This window comes from Chinchilla lanigera, unplaced genomic scaffold, assembly GCF_000276665.1.
Source record: "Chinchilla lanigera isolate Chin_1 unplaced genomic scaffold, ChiLan1.0 scaffold00005, whole genome shotgun sequence".
NCBI lineage: Eukaryota > Metazoa > Chordata > Mammalia > Rodentia > Chinchillidae > Chinchilla > Chinchilla lanigera.
Genome location: NW_004955406.1, coordinates 22,993,580 through 23,018,533, shown reverse-complemented (window position 1 = coordinate 23,018,533; position 24,954 = coordinate 22,993,580). Strand labels below are relative to the sequence as shown.

Sequence of the window (24,954 nt, the reverse complement as noted above, 5' to 3'; positions counted from 1 at the left end):
GCTACGAAAACATGGGAAATATTATCCCTGTTCTCAAAGACCGTAAAGTTCAGCAAGAGGAGCAGACATTGGAAGAAGCCTGCTCCAAATCCAGCTTTGAAGATATCAATATGTAATACAAGAAGCATTGTTAATTTCCTACCACTTTGTCTGTAACTCTGTATTGTCTGTACTGTTCTTTTGCTATTTTGTAAAAGGTTGTCTGTCTGTTAACGTTTTCCTCCTTTTACTTTTAAAATTAAAAAAAAAAAAAAATCTTCTTGGCAAACCCAGCGGGGACTCAAGGTAGGAAGTGGTCAGGCAGTCATTCAAAGCACAGGGCCCTTTAAGGATGCTGCTTCTCCAGTTGGACGGGATCAGGCAGATTTCCTAGCAGAGTAAGGAGCACTGCTATTCCAGCATAGGTAAATTCCAGATGGAAGGATTTTAGCAGCTTGTTAGTCTCCCAGGATTCCTTCAGATTCCGGCAGAGCTCAACTTTACCTTGGCCCCTGGTTATACAAACAAGAAACAATCATGCAGCCAACAGAGAAAAGGCCCCTGGCCAGGCAGTGACCACAGCACTTACTGTGTGACAGTCAATGTTGATCCAGTTTCAGTGAAACAAGAAACTTTCAATTCTACTTCATGGTTTCATGCAGTCATTTCCAAGCAAAGTTATTAAAAGAAATGCTTATTTGAGTTAATGCTTGGGCTGTTGATGGACAGAGAGAGTTGTAATAGAACATGAGAGAGTGATACAAGGCTTGGGTTTCATACAGCCACTTTGGGGCCGACTAATCTGAAACCACTTATTTTATATGTGTGTGATTTGCCATGCTGAGTAGAGGAAGCAGGCAAGATTCACCATCATGCACTGACCCTCGCTCAAGAGATTAATATTTTTCATTTGAATCCATTTTTTAGCCTCAAGATTTAGATGAAATCCCAGGCAAGAAATACCTTGGATTGCCTAACACCGTGCTCTGAGGCTACACAGGTGAGCACAGCAGAGATTTCTGTAAAAGGAATTCATGCGGGGAGGGCAGACACTGATTGGAGTATTGCAATAACTGCGATCAATGCTGGGGTCAAGCTAAAACAATTCAGGAACTCAGAAGAAGCACTCTCAGCCCTCTAGGGGGTTTACAAAGAATGTTTGGGGGAGACGACTAAGCAGGAGGTTTTTTCCAAAGTCTGTTGATAGGACTGTTGCCTATTCTTTGTGAGAGTTTGTCTTGCTTTTGTTTTGGTACTGGGGATCAACCCAGGGTCTTCATGCTTAGCATTCATTCTCTCCCACTGAGCTACACTCCCAGCCCTAGGTGTTTTTTTTCCCCTTACTACAAACTGCATATCTGACCCACCAGGTTTGACTTGGCTCTTAGTAATTTAGGTACAATCTTACAGGAATTGTATCATCACTGAACTGCACCTGCCTGGAGGAGGTGCATTGAGAAGTTTTAAGGGCATAACATAATCCCTGACCCAAGGAATGTACTGCAGATAACTAACCTAGAAAAAAAATGAGTGTTTATATGAAAACATCCTGGAATCTGCTATTTACACCAGGTGTTCTATTTCTTTTTACTTATTTACTTATTTATTTTTATTTGTCTTTTTGAGACAGGGCATCACTATGCAGTTCAGGCTGACCTTGAGCTCACTTTGTAGCCCAGGCTGGCCTCAAACTTGCAATGATCCTCCTACCTCAGCCTCCTGAGTGCTGGGATTGCAGGTGTGCTCCACCACGCCTGGCTCTTTTTAAATTTAATATGCTATTTTTTAAAGTTAGGAAAATAATATGTGATCATTGTAGAGAATTTGGTAAACAAGAAAAAAGCACCAAGAATGAAAGATTCAATCATATTGTCACATACAGAATGGATATTTTATTTATTTTTATTTTTTGGTTTGTTTGAGTAGAGTCTCACTATGTAGCCCAGGCTGGTCTTGAACTCATGATCTTCCTGCTCTAGGCTCCCAAGGGCTGAGATTACAAGTGTGTGCAATCACACCTGACTCAGAATTAATATTTTAGTATTTTGATATATTTCCTCCTAACTTTTTTCAATGCTTATGTAAACATACAGATTTTAGGCAACCAGAATCATATGGCACGGATAGCTGTAAGACTAGTCATGTGAATTTTCTCAAGATTTTATAATTTCATCAAAAATTTTCTAGCATGTGGTTTAATTACTTTAATTAACTAAAAGGAGTTAATATTCCTTTATTTTTCAGACATCTATAATTTTTCTAGTTTTGGCCATCATGAGAAATGTAATGAAATAATGTGATAAATATAACCTTGCTCTTGTTAAACTCGGAACTTTAAAGGTTTTGCACATTATCAAAATGCTTTCCAGAAAATCTATACTTTTGCCTACATTAAGTATTATTATTTCTCAAATACATACTAATGAGATAGATCAAACTGAGTATCTCATTTTAATTTCCATTTTTGTACTATCATTTGAAGTGTTTCTAATGGCTATTTTTATCTTTTTGTTTTAAAATTGTCAGTGTTCTTTGCCAAACCTTTACTGAAGAATTAATTTTCTTACTGATTATAGGGGTACTTTATAAGTGAAAGCTATTAAACCTTTGCATAGTAACAAAATTATGTTATTTTATGTTATTTTTGTTTGCCTTTAGATTTTTTTTATGTGCAGGAGAATTTAACTTTTATGCAATAAAAATCTAAAAAGTTTTTCTTAATGTTCTTATGACTTTTCCCCTCTTCATGGTACTGAGGATAGGAAAAAAGACCTTTACACTGAGCTATATTCCAAATCCTTTTCATATTTTATTTTATTTTTTATTTATTTATGTATTTTTGGGTACAGTGGGCTTTTTTGGTGGTGTGAAATGAGCCAGGGCTCCTTAAGCCTCTCCCCTTCTCCAGTGGGCTGGGATGGAAGCTGTGAGTGAAGATTCTCAGTTTTGGGGCGGAGTGGGGCAGTGACTTCTACAGCGAGGCCTCCCCCTCTGGTCTGGCTGGGCTGTGGTGGGGAGCCGCTTACTCCTTGGAGGCCATGTGGACCATGAGGTCCACCACCCTGTTGCTGTAGCCGAACTCATTGTCATACCAGGAAATCAGCTTGACAAAGTGGTCATTGAGGGCGACGCCAGCCCCAGCGTCAAAGGTGGAAGAGTGGGTGTCACTGTTGAAGTCACAGGAGACAACCTGGTCCTCGGTGTAGCCTAGGATACCTCTGAGGGGGCCTTCTGACGCCTGCTTTACCACCTTCTTGATGTCATTGTATTTGGCTGCTTTCTCCAGGCGGCAGGTCAGATCCACCCCTGACACGGTGGGAGTGGGCATGCAGGAGGCCATGCCTGTGAGTTTCCTGTTCAGCTCTGGGATGACCTTGCTCACAGCCTTAGCAGCGCCAGTGGACACGGGGATGATGTTCTGGGCAGAATCACGGCTGTCACGCCACAGCTTCCCAGAGGGGCCGTCCACAGTCTTCTGGGTGGCAGTGATGGCGTGGACTGTGGTCATGAGTCCCTCCACGATGCCAAAGTTGTCATGGATGACCTTGGCCAGCAGGGCTAAGCAGTTGGTGGTGCAGGAAGCATTGCTGACAATCTTGAGGGAGTTGTCATATTTCTCGTGATTCACACCCATCATAAACATGGGGTCATGGGCAGAAGGGGCAGAGATGATGACCCTCTTGGCACCACCCTTCAAGTGAGCCCCGGCCTTCTCCATGGTGGTAAAGACACCAGTGGATTCCACCTTGTACTCAGCGCCAGCACCACCCCACTTGATGGTGGCAGGATCTCGCTCTTGGAAGATGGTGATGGCCTTGCCACTGATGACCAGCTTCCAGTGCTCAGCCTTGACAGTGCCATGGAACTTGCCGTGGGTGGAATTATACTGGAACATGTAGTTGAGGTCAATGAAGGGGTTATTGATGGCCACAACGTCCACTTTGCCAGAGTTAAAAGCAGCCCTGGTGACCAGGCGTCCAATATGGCCAAATCTGTTCACTCCGACCTTCACCATCGTGTCTGGATCGCGGCTGGCGCTGCTAAGGAAGAACAGCTGTCGGAGGGCGCGCAGGAGCAGAGAGCCCATATTTTATTTTAAGACAGGGTTTTGTTAAATTGCTAAATCGCCCAGGGTGGGCTTGAACTTTTGATATTTTTTCTTTAGCCTCACAGAGTGTTAAGATTATAGGCACGTGCCGCCACATCCAGGGCTCTATAGTATTTTTATGTTTAGAGTCCTTTCTCAAGTGTAAGATAAATATTCAGATAAATTTTATTTTACTTTTAACAAAGTATTATTGCATATTCTATAATTACCTCAAATTTTTCTGGGATATATTTTAGTTATGATGTGAGGTAAGGATCACACATATCATTGAGACATTTTTTTTTAAAATAAGGCAATATTCCAGAACCAGAAAGTATTTTTCTTTCTTTCTTTTTTTTTTTTTAAAGGGAAACTCAGTAAGAATCAAAAAATCACAATCAACAGACCAAACATAATTTCAAGAAACCTTTGTTTGTACTTGAGGTCAGTGAGCTGAAGCCAAAATGCATGTTCCTTTGCATTTGACTATATTGAATCCATGAGATAAAACTAAGCATATCATACCCGTCTAAAAGAGTAAATTAATCATGATTAAAATGCAAACTATTAGACATACCCTTTCAAACTCTGGAACATGTGGGAGAAGATAATACAACAGTATCCTTGATAATCATTCATCCAATACATATTTATTGAGAGCCTGTACATACAGACATGTTCCAGATTGTGCAATAACTGTAATTATAATTGCTATGCTTCAGGACACAGCACTAGCATGTTTTATATTGTGGAAAAGAGAAATATTGTCAGTTTAATGTTTCACATGATTGAGCAAGCAACTCATCTAAAATATAACTAATTCAGAAATGCCTTAATATAGGATGTAGCCATTATGAGGGAATGCAATGTGACAGAAATTGCTGGTGTACTCAAAAGACTAGTTAAGAGGAGGACAAGAGCAATATAATGTCAGGGCTTACCCAGAGGTGACACTGTTTTGGCGTTACAGTCATTAGGTATTTATGCTATGTAGTGGGCTGGCAGTAATATCCCAGATTTAGAAAATATCCTGCAAAACTATCAAATTCCCTTTGGGATTACCCACCCATCCTATTCAGTATCTGGTTTTCTAGGATCAAGTTAGAGCACATTATCTTGTCTGTTTCTGGAACTGCCTTCATTGAATTGTGTCTGGGGCTCATTCCTTTGGCATTTACAGAAGGATAGTACAAGCAGTGGCCTTATTAAGTTCATTGTGGCATTTGTTGTAGAAAATGGACATTGTCTAGTACATTATTTGCTGTACCTTTCTCTATCTAAGAACTTTCCCTGGCTGAATGTGTCACTCAGTGTTAGAGTGTGTGCTTAGTGTGCAAAAGGTCTGGAGTACACTCATCTGCAGTTCCCAGTGATGAACTGCAGTAATTAAAAACTTCTTTTTCCTTCCCTTCTATTTTTCTTTTCTTCCTTCCTCCCTCTCTCTGTTTTCCTTCCTTCTTTTTTTTTTTTTTAATTCTGATGGCAACAAACTTATTAACTACATAACGACCAGACCCCTCCTGATTGTTATATTCTACATTATGTTACAATTCTTTATATCTAACTTATTTTCACTCCTGATATTTCATTTCCTAATTGTACTTTTTTTGGTAATTGTTCAATTGCTCTAATTCCATTCCTTCCAATAAATTGTTTCTTCCTAGTTACCTTGATATCAGGAAGAATAGCCATGCCAGGAAAAATCCAGCCTGGCATGCCAGCATGGATGCATGCCAATGGGTGCCTCAACTGCTCTGCAGGAGGGAAAGAGTCCTGGCTCAGTGAGCAGTGCCTGTTCTCAGCTTGGGAGAAGAAGCTATCAGCACTTCCACCAGATGTCTGACACCATGTTTTAAACAAAATATGTGAATATTCTAATAAGAAAAGCATAACCATGATAATTTAGTCCCTTTTTATTCATAAATGAGTGATTTTTAAGTTTCATTAGTTCAAATCTATTCCCCAAAGCATGAATATACCTATGAAAAATTTTAAAATATTAGCTGGGTGCAATGGCACTTGCCTATGATCCCAGCTTTTTTGGAGGCTGGAGAAGGAGGTTCACAAGTTCATGGTCAGCCTGGGAAATTTAGCGAAATCCTGCCTCAAAATAAAAAAATCAAAAAGGTCGGGATGTAACTCAATCTGAAGCCCTGGGTTCAATCCCCAGTGACACACACATAAAAGAGAAGTTTGTAGATTTCACATAGGAATAGGATTTTTTCCATAAATCTTCCTGAAATAGTCCTCATGAGCAAGTCAAATAGACTTCTTAGAAGAAGAAATTTCAGGAAGCTGGTCACTAAGTATTTCTCCCATTGTGTATTCAAAATACAAAAATGTTCAGTTAATTTCTCTAGATTCTAAATGCTGCCTCTTTTCCTTTACTAAAAGAAGTCTTTTAACGTGCCAGTATTGCAGCTCTTACTGGCTAATCATCTGTTAAAGAGGAGATGGGGGATAGGGTGAGGATAGGAAGAGCCTTAAGAAGTAAGGACAGCACAGGTAGAATTTGCTTATCCAGTCTTGCCTGGCTGAGTCCCACAGTTCACTTGAGATAAGCCGTGCGTAAGCTCATAGGTACACGGCTGTTGGCTGTAAATAATGGCATGCAGCAATTCTCCAACAAAGACTTTGAGAAGAACATTCAGGCAAGCACTAATGACATAAATAAAACACATTTAGATGTAGATGAGGAAGTTTTAATTTTTACTAAAACTCTCAAATCCAGCAGACACGCTTCTGAGAGCTTCTTTTTGAATTGGTGTAGAAGAAATGTGCACTCCCCATTCATTCATCCACTATGTTTTGTGTGCGTGCACAGTGTATGCATGAACGTTTCTCCAGTGCTTACAGGATTCGGCACCGTGCAGTGCCATTCAGAATGCAAAAGGAATGGAAGACACAGTTCCTGCCTCTGAGGAGGTTCCTTCTGGGCTGAGAGATGAGTGATAAGTACATGAAATAACTGGTGAATAATACCAGGCTGGATGAAAGCATGTGGGTGTTTAGTTCAGACTGCAAGAACTAAAAAAATTCAGAGATAAGAAGATCATACAAGGAGAGAAATCAAAGAACAGTCACTTTGAAAGGGAGAGCAAAGGCTACTTTTCCTGTCTCAGGTGTCAGCAGTAAACTCTATGGCTGTTATGTCCTGGGAAAGACTGAGAACAGACTGTGATATCTTACACCTGTCCCAGATGGTCCAACGTCCTACTGCAAGAACATCCAAGTAGCCAGAAGGAAAGTAAGTATGGACTCTTAAAAGTTCTAAAATTGTCTATATTTTTAAAAAGTACACAATTCCTATTCTTCCTGGTGTATCAATTCTTTGTGTTATATTATGAAATTTACTGTTCTGGTCGTGATTATTCTGGAGAAAGCAGCCAGCAGAAGAATATGGATATGAGTGTAGCAGATACAAATTTCAATCCATATAGTCATGCTCACTTGCACTCAAATTTTGAAAACCATCGATAAAGTTCCATAACCTAATACATACAGTAGTACCTACTTGAACATTCAGGTCAGTCGTTGGGAAGAATGTCTCTGTATTTGAGTTTTACCAGTTATTCCTTCACAAATAGTCATTTTATGCTTTCTAAGGCAATTTATATTTGATGTCCCCCCATCAAGCTGGTTGATTGAGCAGGGAAACTCAGGCAGTCATTTCTACTCTACACTTGAAGGGTTGTTTTGAGGTGGTGTACCTTGCCCATATTTCCTAAGCATCGTGGAAATAAAATTTCCAATTTTCTGTCTTTAGCAGTATCTTGAAGAGCTTATAAAAGATGCTAACAGCATAGCTTCCTTTCAAATGCACTGTCTTGATTTTCCCACTTTCCCCGAGTTCATGGCTGAATTCTGGAAACTTCCAAGGTGCTAAATTATCAGGTGGGAGCAAGGAATTCTTTTCTCTGCATTCATCTCTTCATGCCAGTATCTACTGGCTTGCCCTCAACCTGGTTGGTCCTTGGATATTGGTTCACAGAAGCCACTGTGAAGATGGCTCGCCTGGCCTGCTCTGGACAGCTGACTTCACCACTGCCACTGCAGGAGGGCAGGGAACTCTGTCTGCCTCGTCTTTACTGTCTCCACAGGCCCCAAAGTGAGCAGAGCATTTCTCTGTATAAATCACTGACATGTCTATGTAATCATAAGTCATCCCACTGTCCCACCCCTTCTAGTCTGAGATCAAGGCAGTCTTCTACTTGCCTAAATCTATACGTAGACCGGTGGTTCTAGAGGCAGCAGAAGCAGCACCATCTAGGAACTGGTTAGAAATGCAAACTGCCCCTCCCATCCCTATTGAATATTATATTCTTAGGGTAGGATTTAGTGATTTTTGTTTTAATAAACTCTCCAAAGAATTCTAATGTAAGATAAAATTTGAGACTCACTGATCTATGCCTTAAGTTTTTTCTTCCCCTAGTGAACTTATTCTCAAATTTTAACAGAATTATCATGACTTATTGGATGCCACCTACAAAATTTCTGTCCCAACAGGTCAGGGAAAAGCCTGAAAAGTTGCATTTCTGTTTCCCAGGTGATGATGCTCACTCTGTTGGTGTGGGAACTATATTTCCGACATCATTGTCTCAGAGGTATTGGTCAGTATCATAGATGTCAATTTTCTTCCTTCTGTGTCTTCTACTATGATCCTCTGATTTTCACTGCTAATTTAATTACCTATATTTTCTGGAAATCAGCTTATATAGAGATGCTTCCACCTCAAAGCTAGCCATAACCCATCTGACATGGACATATACTGAGGTTTCTGAAAGCCAAAGTCTGATGCCAGGCCAGCAACTCTTACGCTTGGCATTCCAGGTTCAAATTCCAATTCCAGGGCTAATATAGTTGGTCCCTTTCTAGAAGAACATCTCACAAGATTCACGAGGAGAAAAAGGCCCACTGTTCATGTCACAGGTTGTGTTTTATAAATAGCAGCTGGAGTTCCATTGGCTTCTTTCTTCCTAGAACCCAGGGAGTAGATGCTGAACAAAACATGGCTGTGGAGATACAGAGAGCAGGCAGAAGGAGGAGCTAGGTAGCAAGGCCAGGACAATCAAGGGAGCAAATGCTTTAGAGCCAAATGTTGTTTCCTTCAGGTGAAGATTTCTTTTTTCATCCTTTTAAGGAAAAATGGGAGAATCTCATGACTTCTTGAGGTTTAAGTCTTGGTGCTAATATCATCAGACTAATGGAGACTAAAAAGTGGCTACCACCTCTTGTTCATGCTTAGTTGAATTTATTATTATTTTTTTTGCACAGAGCCTTAAATCTCCCAAAGCCCTTGATCTAATTTATATTTGTTCACTCTTTAGCTTCCTGGAGACACACACACAGACCCACACCACACACATTATCCATATATATTGCTTACTTACCCCAGAACAATTATTTTAAGTCTCTAGGACACAACCATACTCTTAGCTAGGCAAGGAGCCACTCCAAAAAGGAGCTTATCTTACATTTTTTTAAAAAATAAAATTCTTTTTTATTAAGTGGCCCATATGGCTCTGTATGAAAATATCTCCCAAAGAACATGCTGAATATGTGTTACCATAATTTTTTAGATTGTTCAGCATCATTTATTAATGCTACCAAGCATTGCTATTATTAGGATGGTCCTGAGGGCTCCCAGACCGTAAATAAGACTATCTCACTTAAGGAAAGTTGGGAGACTTTTCTGCTGAGATAGGACTCCGGTTGCCATTACAGGGACAGGAGTGAATTTTATTCTTTGCATTGTGTGTTTCAATAGAGTGGGATTACCTGTGTCCTTCAAATATTTGCTATGAGCTTTTTTCTCTTTTTTTTCTTTTTCTAGTGCTAATTACAGCATCTTGATTTTTATAAGCCTGAGTATTTATTGACTTGAGTTGAATTTAAATAGCAATTTCCAGTTAACAACTGGAAAGGAGCCTTTTCTATTCCATTCTTCTCTATGAAATCACCACCACCACCAGCAACAGCAACAATATAACACAGAAGAAAATAAAAAAGAATGCAGAACCAAATAATCTATGAAGAATATATGTGTGGTCCAAGTGTACTTTATTCTTAATTTTATTGGATTATTTGTAACTGTAATGTGTAAAGTTTTTAATGGATATATGTGTGTGTGTGTGTCTGTGTGATTGATTTTTGTCAATATTTTAGCTCCATATGGAAATTGTATATTTTCTGCTAAGCTTCTAAAACTATTCTAAATATCTTAATAACTTGTATTTTTGATATACTATTCAATTTTCCTTCTGTTTATTTTTGTTTTATTAGCATGCTCCCTGATTCTAAAAAAAGCTTACTGAGATTTCACACTTTGGTTGCGTTTTATTTATTTATTTATTTATTTATTTATTTATTATTTATCTATCCAGCACTGGGGATTATACTCAGGGCTTTTGTACTTAGCTACATCGCAGACCTTTTTATTTTTTATTTTGAGCTTTGGTCTCACTAAGTTGCTGAGTTGCCCAGGTTGGCTCAAACTTGTGATCTTCCTGCCTCAGCCTCCCATAGTGCTGGCATTAGAAGCATGCACCACCATGCCTACCTTGGTTGCATTTTAAATGTACTCTAATACTTTTACTTTATTTATTTATCTCTTATGTAGTTTTTTGTAAAAAAAAAAAAAGCCTATGATTACTGTAGCTTCTTTGTAAATATTGAACATAAATTCTTATTACCACATCAAGCTCATCTATATCCAGTTTAGAACTTTTAATTTGACTTCTCTCCTTGCTTTATTTTAATATTACCATTTTTCTTTTGCTTTTGTTTATTCATACTTGTCTTTACTAATGTGTATTTCCAACCTGTTGAAAACACTTTGTTTGAAGTGTCCTTATTATGTATGAGATAATACCTTTAAGTTATCCCATTGTGACAGTCCCTGTCTCCTTTTATAAATGTTTCTATTGGAGTATATTATACACATAGTAAAGCACACAAAACCTACGTGTACACATAGCTCATGAAATTTTACAAAGTGAACATGTCTCTGTAACTGCATAAGTCAAGCTATGGAACATTACTAGCATCCCATGCTACCAGAGGGAGCACCTCTCCCTCATTCTTTTATGTCTCCTACTCCTCAAAAGTTAAACTTTATTTGGACTTCTGTGACTATAGCTTAATTTTATGTATTTTGAGTTTTATACAAATGAAAATGTACTAAAATTCTTATAGTTTGGATTCTTTGGCTTAACAATATGTGTGTACATTTTAACCTACATTTTTGCATATGGTAGTGATGGGGAGAAATCACTGGAGAGTTTAACGGGGTGAGTGTTCATGCATGTTCACCTTGTAAAGCCCATGATGGCTACTGTATGAGGAGTGGATGAGATGTAGCCAAGGGACTACTCTGGAGCTTCTTCTATGGGCTCAGGTGGGAGATGGAGGAGGCTCAGCTTAGGGTAGTAACAGTGAAGGTAGAGAGAAGTGGACAGATTTAGCTTTTATTTTGGACAGAAACCTGACAAGAGCTGCTGTAAGGAGAGCAATGAAAGGTGACATTCAAGCTTTTGCCTTCATCAGTGGGTGACTGAGATTGGGAAGATGGGGAGGGAAGGTGTAAAATAAAACTTTCAGACTTGAGTTATTTAGTAGGTCATGTTTCATATGTCTGTTAGGTATAGAAGTGCACATATCAATAAGGCTGGGGGATATATGGTCTGAAGATACACATTTGGGAACTGAATTCTGTATGTGCAGGGTTAAATATCTGGCTGCAACATTCAGTGCTTATGTCACCTTGGCCAAGCCACATAATTTCTGGGTCTTTATTTCTCTGTACAGTAGTAATAATATTATCCCTTTCCTGGGACTGTTATAAATGTTAAAGCAGAAAATGAATTTAAAGAACTTGGCATGGAGCTTAGAACATAATAAGCGTTTAATAAAGGCCCCTGTGACTGGAGAATAGTGACAACATCAAGTGAAGGAGGTTGGCAGTGGGAAGATCATGCCAGAATTTGTAGGTCATGGTAAATAGCTTACAGTAAGTGGCCAGCAGGGTCTTTCTGTATGGGAATGCCCAATCTAGCATTTCTAATAGTATTGGCTGATCTTTTAAGGATTTGCATTTAGCCTTGTGTTTTCAGACTGCTGGTAAGCAAATTATCAAAATGCCAAAGAAACCAACAAATAAAAACCCTTTGATTCTATGAAAATATAATTCAAAATTATAACCAGTGGAAGATGTGTTATCTGAAAGTCATTAGGATAGTCTCAATAATTCTCGAAGCTGTAGTATTATCAGGAGCTTCTCCCTGAGCTTGTGCATAGTTCTGTTTTGTACAGTGACTCTGTTCTTGAATAGTAAGCAATTGGAGCCTCAGAGACAGGTGGCATTTTGTAGCTAAGCAGAGTTCCAGAGCCAGAAAGTGAGGCATCAGTACTTTATATTTATCATAATGCATTAACACGGATGCTGAAGTCTGACATTGCCCAACATTTTAGAAAATATCATCCTTCTGATGTATCCAATAGGTTACTTGTATCTAGAAGTGATTCATTGCTTCAGAAAAGGTTGCCTTTCACAAAAGAACAACTGTCTAAATATCTAGTTTCTATGCACAATCTTGGGGGTGTTTAATTTTTGGGTTGACTTTGCTGTGAATCACCTTCACCTTACCTTAAAAAGGTGATTGACCATCCTCAGCCAAGAGGCAGTAGCCTGAGCTGAGGAAGCTAGTGGTTCTGAACTGACATTAGTCTATATATGTGCTTGCTATAACAAGTGAAGATGGGCCTCTATAATTCTTTGAGCTATTCATCTATTAAGCCCAGGAGCAGAATAATTATAGCACAGTTGTCACATAGTACAGAAAGGTTGCCAGGAAGTATTGAAAATATCAGTTGCAGCAGAAATGGGAATAATTTTTAATTAATTTTCAAGTTAATGACTGTGGCACAACAAAGTACTCTGAAACTTAGTGTGTCAAAATAACCACCTTTTAGGTATTCTTATGATTTTGAAGGTTAGGGCTCAGCTGGTTTATTATTCCCTTCCATGTGGTGGTGCCAGGGGTCCCTGTGGAGTACTCCTTGGTTGGGTCTAGAGGTCTAAGACATTGTCCCTCATACACCTGGTGTCCTTTGGGGAATCAGAAAGCTGGGTTTGGTTGGACCCCTCTCTTACTCTAGGAATTTTCAGAGTCTTCTCCATGTGTTCTCTCAAGCAGGGTGGGTAGAATCCTTATAAGACATCCCAGAGCTTTGAGAGACCACCTTCTTCAATACCAGGCTTAGGACTGAAAGGTGCCACTTCTGCTTTGGCCCAAAGTGGTCATAGAACATCAAGATTCACATTAAAGACTCAGTCTCTACCCCTTGATGAGAGAAAGGTAAAAGAGTTTTAACCACACAATCAGGCACAATAATTTAGGTTGTTATAGTGTTCAACTAGCGCTGACAGGTGGCATTATCTTCTGATGACAGCACAGGTGCTAGAGTTAGACTACCTGGTTTCAAATCCAAGCCTTAGAATTTTGGCTGGGGGATTTTGGTGACATTTTAAAAACCAGGGTTTGGATTGAAAATTTCCCCTCAAAAGCCTCATATGCTCCTAGTTGGGGGTTTTAGAAGATGCTCAGAGGATGGTATAGCTGATTTGTGTTAGGAGGTGGGTCACGAGGAGTGTCTCTTGGATGGATCTATCGCCCTTCCCAGCACCTCCTTTCTCTCTCTGCTTCCTGGTCACCATAAGGTGAGCAGATTTCCTCTGCCAGGCCCTTCCACCTTTATGTCCTCCTTTGGAGCCAGTTGACTATGGACTGAGACCTGTAAAAACCGTGTGTCAAAATAAACCTCTCCTCCTTTAGTTGTGGGTGTTGGCTAATATGTTCCAGGGATGAGAAAGTGACTAAGACGTATACTATATGCAGTGTACTCATTTTTAGTGTCTATTTCTGAGCACTTTGATGAACTTATATACCTTCATGACAACCCATACAACCAGGATAAAGAGCATTTATATCACCTTAAAATATGCAATACTTCCTTGCACTCTTCTATATTTAATGTTCTCCAGCCTTCAGCCCAGACAAATATTAACCTGCCAGCACCATAGATTAAATCTGTCTCTCCTATAATTTTATGAAAAAGGAATTATGTGGTACATGTACTGTTGTGTAAGCCTTTTTTCACTTAGATATTTTTGGGATTCATCCTTCTTTTGTTTCTGTTCTGGTATTCTTTTTTATTGTTTAGAAATATTCTACTATGTGGATATACTAAAATTTGTTTATACATTTCCTTTTGATAGACTTTTGGAGATTGTTTCTAATTCCAGTTATTGTGAAGAAAGCTGCTAAAAATATTTGTGTACAAGTCTTTTTGTGGACACAGGTTTATATTTCTGTTTGGGAAATTTCTAGGAGTAAGAATGATGGGTGTTACAGTAAGGATATGTTTATCTTTTGTTTTCTTTTGTTTTGTCTTGTTGAGTCTCATTAGGTAGTCCAGGCTGGCCTTAAACTACTATGTAGTCTGGGCTTGCCTTGAAGTCCAGGCAATCCTCTTGTCTCAGCCTCCTGAGTGCTGGTGTTACAGGCATGTGCCACCACACCTGGCTCTAAGTTTCTCTTTTAAAGAAAATTTGAAAATAGTTTATAGGGCTTTTTAAAACCATATTACAACCCATCAACAAAATTTGATAGCACTATTTGATCCATATCCATGTTAACACTTAATATTGTCTTTTTAATTTTAGAAATTCAATGCATATGTAGAGAACTTCATTATTATTTTAACTTATATTTCTCCTGATGGCCAATGATATTGGCATCTTTTTATGTGCTCCCTGACACTTATATCTTCTCTGAAGTGTCTATTTAAATATTTTCTATGCCTAATTTCCTCATAAAAATGGGAAAATAATAATTATGTATAATCATAGAGTTTATAAGATTAAATATACCTATATATCTCCCCTAGAATATAGTATATTAGTTTTATACCACCGCTTGTAAGAAATTATGTGAAACTATAGAAGCAAAACAACACAAATTCATTAGTTCACAATTTTGCAGATCAGATTTTCTACACAGGTCTCACTCCATTAAATTTGAGTAACTGGCAGGGCTGTGTTCTTTCCTGGAAGGTCTAGGAAAGAATCTGTTTCTTTTCCTTTTGTATCTTTTGAAAAGGATTCATATTTCTTGTCTGGTAGCCTCCTTTCTTATCTCAGACTACTGTGATTGGAAGTCCATAGCTAATGCCAAATCTGGCTTCACCATTTACCAACTGGACCACTTAACTTTAATTTTCAACTTGACCAGAGTAAGAGATTCATGAGGTTATGAATGGATCATGGAGATACTATACTCATCTGTGAAGTAATCCTAAATTAATAGCTAGACATGCTAGAGTAGCTGAAAAGCTGGATTAATAGCTAATGCACTATTAGGAAGTGGGACCCCTTTGGAGGAGGGGTTGCTGGGGGTGCCTTTGAGGGTGTGTCTCTTGCTTGTGGTCTTCACCTGTGCTCTGCTTCTCAGCTGTCATGAGATAAGCAGCTTTCTACTATGATATTTTTGAAAGAAGTATCAGACATTTTTCCCCAGCAACAGGAAAACTGACCAATGCAGCAACTGTGTGGTTATGGGCAAGTGAATCATCTTTTTGAATTGCCATTGCCTTAGCTATGAAATTTCAGACAATCCTATCAGCCATCTTCACAGAATTTTAGCGAGGGTACTAGAGCAGGATGAGGGAAGAGTGCAAACAAATCTGCTCTCCAGTTGGACTGAGGAACACACACAGTTAGGTGAGTACTCTGTGGGAACTGCACTTAGCTCAAGGAAAGGAACCAAAATACAAGATAAAGAAGAAAGCCAGTAAACTTTTTGTAGATATAAAGAAAACAGTGGAGACACGGAAGCAGCGATTTGAGTCCTGGCAGAAGGGACTGTCTGAGAAATGCACCACTTGCCTGCCAGAACTCTGGGAAGGCTGAGAAGGCTAAGAAGCCTGAAAGGCCCCAGAGGCTGTGGAAAGGAGAGTTGAAAGCTTGAGTCTGGAAATCAAGGACCACTGAAAGATCTGCTAACTCTTATCAAGACACTGTTTTGCCCTGTGAGGAGACAGATGACTACAGCAGACTAGCAGTTTGTCACAAGGGGAAATTGAACCAGAGACATGCACTGTGAAGCAGTGATCCCCAATATTTTTGGTACCAGGGTCTGATTTTGTGGAAGACAATTTTTCCCTGAACTGGAGTAGGGGTGGTTTGGGGATGATTTAAGTGCATTACATTTAGAGTGCACTTTATTTCCATTATTATTACATTGTAATAGTCAACGAATTAATTATATAACAACATAATGGGGATACAGTGGGAACCTTAAGCTTGTTTTCCTGAAACCAGACAATCCTTTTTGGGGGTGACAGGAGACAGCAACACCAGAGATGTGTTGCTTGTGTCTATAACATAATCTTGTTCTGGTTGCTGCCAATGCAGAAAACCCTGCTTCACAAAGACTGAATGCTGGAAAAGAAAGCCAACTTTTTAGGATCTATGTAGCAATCTCAAGATATTTTGTCTTGGTTTTAACTCAGAACATATGGAGATTTGAAGTTCTTTCAAACATACTTTTAAAGGACATAATCATTTGTGATTTCAAGTTGTTGATTCTGTTCTAGCACAAAGTTGATTCACCTGGCTTATGCATAAATGGGTCATAGATCCATTCCTTCCCAGTTTTTTGGGGGAGTGGATGGGAACCACTACATCTTGTATTTATATGTCCCTTCCCTCCAAACCCTCATCTGCTCATGGGTGGGGCTTTTGGAAAGTGACTGGATTATGGGTGTGTGATACCAGACTATCCACTGCTGGGTTTGTATCTGGGTATGATGTTAAGAGTTGAAGCCTGATGGGAAGAGGTGTGTTGCTGTGGGTGTGGCCTGGAGGGTACGAGTCCCTCATCCTTCCCTTATTTTGTGTGTTGTTTCCTGCCTGTCATGATGCCCTGTCTTGGAAGCAGCTGACTGAACAGTAAGCTCTACAAACTGTGAGCCAAAATAAACCTTTCTTACTTTAATCTGTGAGTGTGGGGTATTTTGTGCCAACAATGAAAAAGTAACTAAAATAGAAAGTAATGCTCAAATTCTTTTGAAAGCTGAGACTGGGGATCAAGCACCACTTGGGAGAAAGAAGGCCCTGGCTTGGTCTTTCCAGATTTGCTAATGTTTGAAACATATAAGAAATCTCAGTGTCCACTCATCACCACTATAATTCCAGTTTAGCTTAGAATACATCCACTTTATCTACCAACTTGAACACAGTTATCATTTTCCTCTGAGGTAACAGATTGAGTTTGTTGAGAACATTGGATATGTCACATGAGTAAAGAAGTTTGTGACCCAACCTGTGTCATTGAAATGTGCTGTGAATAGTGGCTAATTTTCTAAAAAAGATTCTCTGGAATGGCTTTCATAACTCAAAACTCTGGCCCATGATCTACCATTAAAAAACCATTTCTGGTTCTGGGTATCAGAGAAGTAATGTGCACTCCATATTTATTTCCTCACTTTTATGTGGTTGATAGTTCTAATCACACCCTGCAAAGTGTTAAATTCAGGTGACATTTTTTGGAGGTAGTAAGTATTTCTTTGCGGATGACACAATGTGTAGACTCACATTCAGAATCAACCTCTTTGATCTAAGTACTGAAACCAGAAAGCCACGGTAACCATTCTGTCCCTGCATATACAACACAATTACCAATTAAGTTTTCCTGATATGCAACCTTTCAAAGACTTGAATAGTTCTGCAGCTGTGATGTTGTTTGGTAACAAAAGTGCATATAACATTTTTTTTTAATTTTAAAGAAAGTAAAAAAAAAAGAACAACAGCAACATACCAACATCACTGACATAAACAAAACAAAGCAAGAACATTAAAAGTGATACAGGGTTTTAAAACAAAATGATAGGAATTAACAGTGGTTGTTATATTACATATTGTTATCTTCAGCTACATTGCTCAGATTATCAGATGTAAGAATGGAAGATTGCTCAAACCATTAAGGAGAATAAAAAAATAATTATTAAATAAGACATTAGAGAAAATATAGAGTTTCACTAGACAAGATGGTAGGAATTCACCAATGGTTGTTCCATTGCATATTGTTGTCTTCAAATCAGTTGCTCAGATTACCATATATAACATATTCTTATGCACAACCTCCTGATAAATATATTGCATCATCCCTTCTTGTGACTATTTATAGACTCATCAACCTGGATGGCACACCACAATGGCTCATTAGTCCTCTATAAAAATTGTGCCTCAATATCCTCTGCTATGTCATCAATTCATCTAGTTATGATGCTAGCTGAAAGAGAAACATATGCAACATTTTGGGCTGTAGCCTTTCCTAAAAGTTCATGAAATATTCTTAGCAATAATCAAGATCAAGTTTTTATCAATAATGAAGGACTTTTTCACTTTAGCAATGCAGTTAGCACTAAAAACTATGCTATAGTGCAGACGCAGATGATGAAGTGGTGGCCTTCAATAACTGTTTCTACTGTTTGTCTTTGCATTTATTTTTTCTTTTGAAAACCTCCAACAGCTTGTCTTTTAATGTAGGGTGTTTGGTTTTCATAAGACAAAGCAGTTTTGAAGATATTAGGACTGTGTTGGATAGCTGGTCACTATATATTATGCAAAGTGGGGTTGGAGAATGCTAATCACCTATTGCAATGAACCCATAATTTAAGTAGGAGTATTGGTATTTTCTTTTAAATGAAGCTTTCTTTTTGTTGGCAGTCATAGGGTCTTTTGCTCTCTTATCATTGGGTCTATGTCCCTTTACAAAGAAGGCTCCAGTGATATTTGGTTTTCGTTCATTTTGGCTAGAGATAGCTTGTGGGCTTACCAACGCTGTGACTGAGACATGTGTCCAGTGCAGGAAAGAGGCATGGACCAAAGGGGTAAGTGGTAAATAAAATGATGGGCAAGCCATGCACACACTGAAACAAGTGTCCAATTTATAGCCTGTTACAAAATGCAGCTGTACAACTGAAGTACATCAACTCACTAGTCACTATAATACCTGCCACCAGATGCAGCTTATTGCCACTTGCCACTTACAGATAAGGCTTTGATATGCATCTGCAAGCAATGGTCTCTATGTGATGAAACCTCTCTGTAATGTTAAACTATATTTACAGCTGCTCTCCAGTGGTGCCATTACCATATAAGCTGCATCTCAGATCATCAGGCCTTAGATTCATATGTAGTGTGAAACATAGCTCTCTTCCATATACAGTTCACGGTAATTTTTTTTTTTATTTTAAAGGAAAAAACCCAACAAAATAACAACAACAAAGACAAAAGCAAAACAACACAAAACAATAAAAACTGTACAGAATTTCAAAACACGATGATAGGAAATTAACAATGGTTGTTACATTACATATTGTTATCTTCAACGAAGTTGCTGAGATTACTAGATGTAAGAATGTGAGATTGATCAAACAACTAAAGAGAATAAAAAATAATTTAAAAACATTAGAAACGATACAGCACTTCACTAAACAAGATGGTAGGAATTCAGCAATGGTTGTTATGTTGCATATTGTTGTCTTCAAATTAGTTGCTCAGATTACCAGATATAAGTATGCAAAATTGGTCAAAAAAGAAAATTTAAGTATAAACTATTCCTTTCAATAAGCCAATAGATATCAGTAGTACAATTATCCCAGCTATCCTTGTATATGCATGTATTTTTTTGCCATTCTTTCTTTCTTTTCTTCTTTCCCTCATGCCAAAACTATGATTAGAGGTCCCACTTAGCTATTCCCTTTCTGAGTATTTTTCCAGAAAAAATGAGAACATCTAACCACAGCAATATATGTGCACCCATGTTTATAGCAGCACAATTTGTCATAGCTAAATCTTGTTAACAACACAAATGCCCATCAACTGAGGAACGGATAAAAGCGACGTGGTATTTTTATACAATGGAGTATTACTCAGCTATAAAAAAATAAACTTGAGGCTTTTATAAGTGAATGGATGCAACTAGAGACCATACTCATAAGTGAAATAAATCAGACTTGCATGTGTAAGCATTGTATTATTTCCCTAGGGTAAGAACCTGAAAGAGTAAATAAAACCCCAAAAGTACAATAGATATTGTGAAAGGGAAAGAAATTGCTCAAAAGTTAGTTCACAGTAATGTTTGCACTTCTGTGAGAATCTAATGCCACTGCTGACTTGCAAGGAGATGGGCTCAGGCTATCATGTGAAAAAAGCTTACCTCACTCTCAGGCTTCTCACTTCCCGCTGTGTGGCCCAATTCCTAACAGGCCATGAGTAGGATATTAGTGGTTAAGGACCTCACCAGTGGAGGACAAATGAAATCAGGAACAGCAGAATGCCCAGATGGATAGCCCCACATGTTTAAACACAGACACACACACACACACACACACACACACACACACACACACACACACTCGAATCCATGCTCAGATGTGTGCCTACTTCTAGGTGTGTTTGTAATGTATACCAGATTGGAATTTGAAGAATTTTTCTCTGCGGAAACCCAATGCCCTTGTGGAAAAAAAAAGATTTTAAGATACTGATATAAGAGTTTTCCTAATAAAAGTGCCAACTGGCCCTATTACTTTATAATTATATGAGCTACCAGCCCAATTTTTAGTGTTTTGATTTTAAATATAAACAGGCAAAGATCATAGACATTTGAAGTCTTCAATATGAAGGACATAGAAGAAAAGAAATACACACAAGATGAAAGAACTCAGATAAAACAGAGACAAAGTAGAAAAGCAGGATAAAATTGGAAAACATAATTACATTCTCAGAGAAAAAAGAAAGATATTGCATCAATTATGAAGAACAGTATATTATAAAAACATAAAAGCTGGAGAATAGAAAAGAGCTCTTACATATTAAAAATGTGATTATTGAAAGCAGATTACTGGAGGTGAAGGTATAATGCCAAAATTTATAAGGGAAGAGGTGATAGTACATGAGCATGTTATTTGGAAATATGCAGAAAATATCCAAATAATCAGCTATGAAAAAATCAGAGTTATAAGTGGAAATTTCTGAGCTTCTAAACTGGGAATTAGAGATGGATGGGATAGCGTTCTGGTAGTTTATTATATCTTGACTTTAAAAATATTTTAACACTATTTGTCTTTTAAGAATTTTTTATTGTGGTAAAGTACATGCAACTTAAAGTTTACCACTAGTAACAGTTACTGTATTCACAGTGTTGTACAAATATTATCATTATCTTGTTCAAGAATATTTTTATTACCACCAAAGGAAACCCTGTGCCAATTAATCAGTCACTTATGATTCCCAACTCCTCCCTGCCCCTGGCAACTAATGTGCTTTGTGTAACTATGAGTTTTCTGGTTCCAGATATTTCATATACATGGAGTCATACAATATGTGACTGTCTTAGTTACTTTTCTTGTTGCAGAGAAACAATGCCTGACATCTACAACTCTAAGGAGGAAAGGTTTATTTTGACTCACAGTTGTAGAGGTTTCAGTCCATAGTTGGCTGGCTCTAAGGCAAGGCAGCATGGCAGGAGGGAATGGCAGAGGATAAATGTCTCATGGCATGGCAGGATAAATTGGAGAGAGAGACACACAGACAGACACAGAGAGACAGAGGTAGAGATAGAGACAGAGACAGAGAAAGGGAAGAGTGGAAAGAGACCCAGACCATACCTTTAGTGACCCACCTATGCCACCTGAATCTCGGCTCCTAACGGCAAATCAGCTAGAAACCCTAAAAACCCAATCACCTTCCAAATGTCCCACTCACGAACACACGAGGCTTTGGGGAAATTTTAGGTATAAACCATAATATTCCTTTGGACCCCAGAAGATGTATGTGCATCCCTTTATGCAAAATGTATGTACTTTGTCTCTAAGAGTTGCCAAAGTCCTAATAGCTTCAGCATTGCTAAAAAATCCAAGTCCAGAGTCTCCTTTGAGATTTAAGGCAAACTCTTAGCTGTGAGCTTCTTCAAAAAATGAAAAGAAAGTTGAGTGCTGCTGACATACAAAGGCACAGGGTAAACATTCCCACTCCAAAAGGGAGAAATAAGGGGATAGAAAGGAATAGAACCAAAGCAAGACTGAAAACCAGCAGGGCAATCATTAAATCTCGTAGTTCTATGTTCAGTGCCCAGGGTAGTCTGTGGCAAGAAGTGAATTCCAAAGGGCTTGGGAAGCCATGCCCTTACAACACTGCCAAGGGTATCCCTCATGGCCTCTCTCTTGCACTGGCTTTGCTCACTCCTTGTGTCCTTTCTCAAAGAAGCCACATTCCTAGCTTTACCAACATCCTGAGGTCACTACTGCCCTTTTGGCTTTACTCTCACCTCTTCTTGAACTGCTTTCTCAGGGGCACACTGCTTGGTCACACAGGCCTTTTTTTGAAATATGGGTGAGAGGCTCCCTGACCCCACAACACTTGCATTCTGCATGGGAACGAAACCAGCATCATGTGGCTGATGCCACCAGCTGGGGCAGTAGCTAGGCTTACTTCTATCTTGGCTGTAGAGGTCTCTGAGTGCCTGGGTGACTGAGCACCATGAACCCAATCCCCAACAACAAATTTCCTAGGCAGCTGTCACTCTGGGGCATGGTGTCCTCTTTTTAAAACAAGACTCTCATTTTTTCAATTTTGAGCCTTCTAAGACCTAGCCCCTCTTGTTTCTCTGATGCCCTCAGGTGATCTTTTCTATTGTCCTGTCCAAAGAATTTGGCTTCTTTTTAATGCTAATCTTTTCATCAACCAAGCTCTTCTCTGTTCTATCTTTACCAAAATTTACCAAAGCTTCCTTTCTAGCTAAACTCAAAACTTTTAAAATCAGTCATCTATGCTGTTTACTTGTGATTCTCAATGTAAAGCTGGTTAAAAACTCCCAGTAATAGACCTGGTGCGCCCTCAACATTAGACTGCCTTGAAATGTTTCCCACCAGATTTTTTTTTTGTACCGAGAATCAAACTCAGGACCTTGCCCTTGCCAGGCAGGCATTGTGCTGCTGGACCTTATCCCCAGCCCTTTTCCATGAGATTAATTAGCCCTCCACTCTTAATCTCAGTCTCCCATGTCTCTGGACATGAGCAAAATGCGGACAAATATTCTGCCAGAGCATAACATACACAGCCTGGAGTCCAACTGCCAGTGACATCATTTTATCCAATGAAAACCTCCTGAGCCTGGTCTTTATCAGCTGCATTTCTATCAGCATTGTGGTCTCCTGAGCTCCAACCAGAATTTCCCACAAGCTAGTCTCATAGCATTCTAGGACTGCTTCGTCAACCAGTATCTCCAAATCTTCCCATATTCCTCCTGCAATCCAGTTTCAAAGGCTTCTGGACCACATGGTCAGGTAGTGTCAGCAATGATCCTACTTCTCCGGTACCCAAATCTGTCTTAGTTACTTATTGCTGGGACAAAATACTAGACATTCACAAGGGAGAGAAGTTTATTTTGATTTAAAGTTTGTAGAGGTTTCAGTTCATAATCAACTGGCTCCAAGGCAGGGCAGCATGGCAGAGGGGCATGGCAGAGGAGAAAAAGCTCATGACATAGCAGAGGAAAACAGGTAGGAGCTGGGAAGTGATAGACCCAGGCCATGCTCACAGTGACCCACCTCTTCCACCCAGATCGCACCTCCTAACAACAAGTCAGCCGCTAGCCCCCAAAGTTCAATCCCCTTCCAAAAGCTTCACCTATGGTACATGAGGCTTTGAGGGACATTTTTGAAATAAACCATAACAGTGGTCCTTTGAAACTGGCTTCTTTCACTTTTACAATAGCATCATCCACCTTGTTGAACGTATCTGTTCTTCATTCATTTTTATGACTAAATAATATTCTACTACAATGAATATAGTTTTTTGTCTTTTTATTTATCTGTTAATGGACATGTATGTTGTTTCCACCTTTTGACTACTATGAGTAGTTCTGCTGGAATATGTGTGCTCCAGTTGTAAACATTGTTTTACTTCTTTTCTGTATTTACCCAGAGAGTCTATGTTCCTTAGGATTTCCCAGGTAATAGTGAACTATCAGATGATTAGGAATATGGGAGATGCTTCTAGATATTGTGGAAGACCTATGTTGTTTCTTTCACTCAGTTCATAAAGTAGCCTTAGATCTGTTCACTCCATTAGCCAGTAAAACAATCAAAAGAGAGGCCTCCTAAAATAACTTCTATAATTAATACCATGGGAGGAATATCTCATATGCATACAAGTTAATTTTATCTCACCTATTTCTGTTAGAAAGTGTAATAAGGACTTGGAACACAGTCCCTTTTCAAGAAATCCTTTTAAAAAAGTCACATTCCTTCCCTCCCCCAGCAGCTGTATAGATGTTGGCTAAAATCTCCTTAGGAAAATGCCACCTTAGCACACACAAATGCTGAAGATATGTCACCATTATACCTTTTGTTAGGAAATTTGTGATTTTTTGGCAAATAGATGATGAGCCAGATAATGTTCAACACTGCAGTTTTCAGGATTTAATTGGCTGAAAGGTTCAAGACTAATGAAGATTTGCTATTAGAGGGGAAGGAGGAGCTTGGACAGTGTCCAGAGAATTGCCAACGGGACAGTGTCAAAACAAGCATTCATGAAGGCTAATTGAGAATCTGCAGCATACGAGTGGGCACAGGCCTTTGTGGGTCCATGTGATTAAACAGCTATAGGGTAGGGGAACTGGCTCTTGTGTGAGAGGCAAAGCCAGCTAAAGCAGGAACTTAAAAATATTTCTCCTAAACAACTCTGATTATTTTACAAAAAAGGAGAAACATTGCACCATTCTATTCCCATGCTACATTAGAAATTAAATCCCAATTCCTTT

General features: G+C 38.9%; 1 protein-coding gene and 1 long non-coding RNA gene across 2 annotated transcripts in view; one reads left to right on the top strand and one right to left on the bottom strand.

Annotated features, from left to right (window-relative positions):
- Positions 1-766: 766 nt before the first annotated feature.
- LOC102030496 overlaps positions 767-24,954 on the top strand; it is a 98,871-nt gene continuing 74,683 nt past the window's right edge. Inside the window, exons 1-2 of the long non-coding RNA XR_001236675.1 lie at positions 767-979; positions 7,189-7,313. This is a non-coding gene — a long non-coding RNA (uncharacterized LOC102030496). The remainder of the gene's footprint in view (positions 980-7,188; positions 7,314-24,954) is intronic.
- Positions 2,962-4,071, bottom strand: LOC102002991 (glyceraldehyde-3-phosphate dehydrogenase-like). The gene has a single exon (XM_005375051.2). The coding sequence runs from the start codon at positions 4,064-4,066 to the stop codon at positions 3,002-3,004; it is 1,065 nt and encodes a 354-aa protein (XP_005375108.2). The 5' UTR covers positions 4,067-4,071; the 3' UTR covers positions 2,962-3,001.

Excerpts from the sequence above, each read along its gene's own strand:
- LOC102002991 (XM_005375051.2), bottom strand. The coding sequence starts at position 4,066 with ATGGGCTCTCTGCTCCTGCGCGCCCTCCGACAGCTGTTCTTCCTTAGC.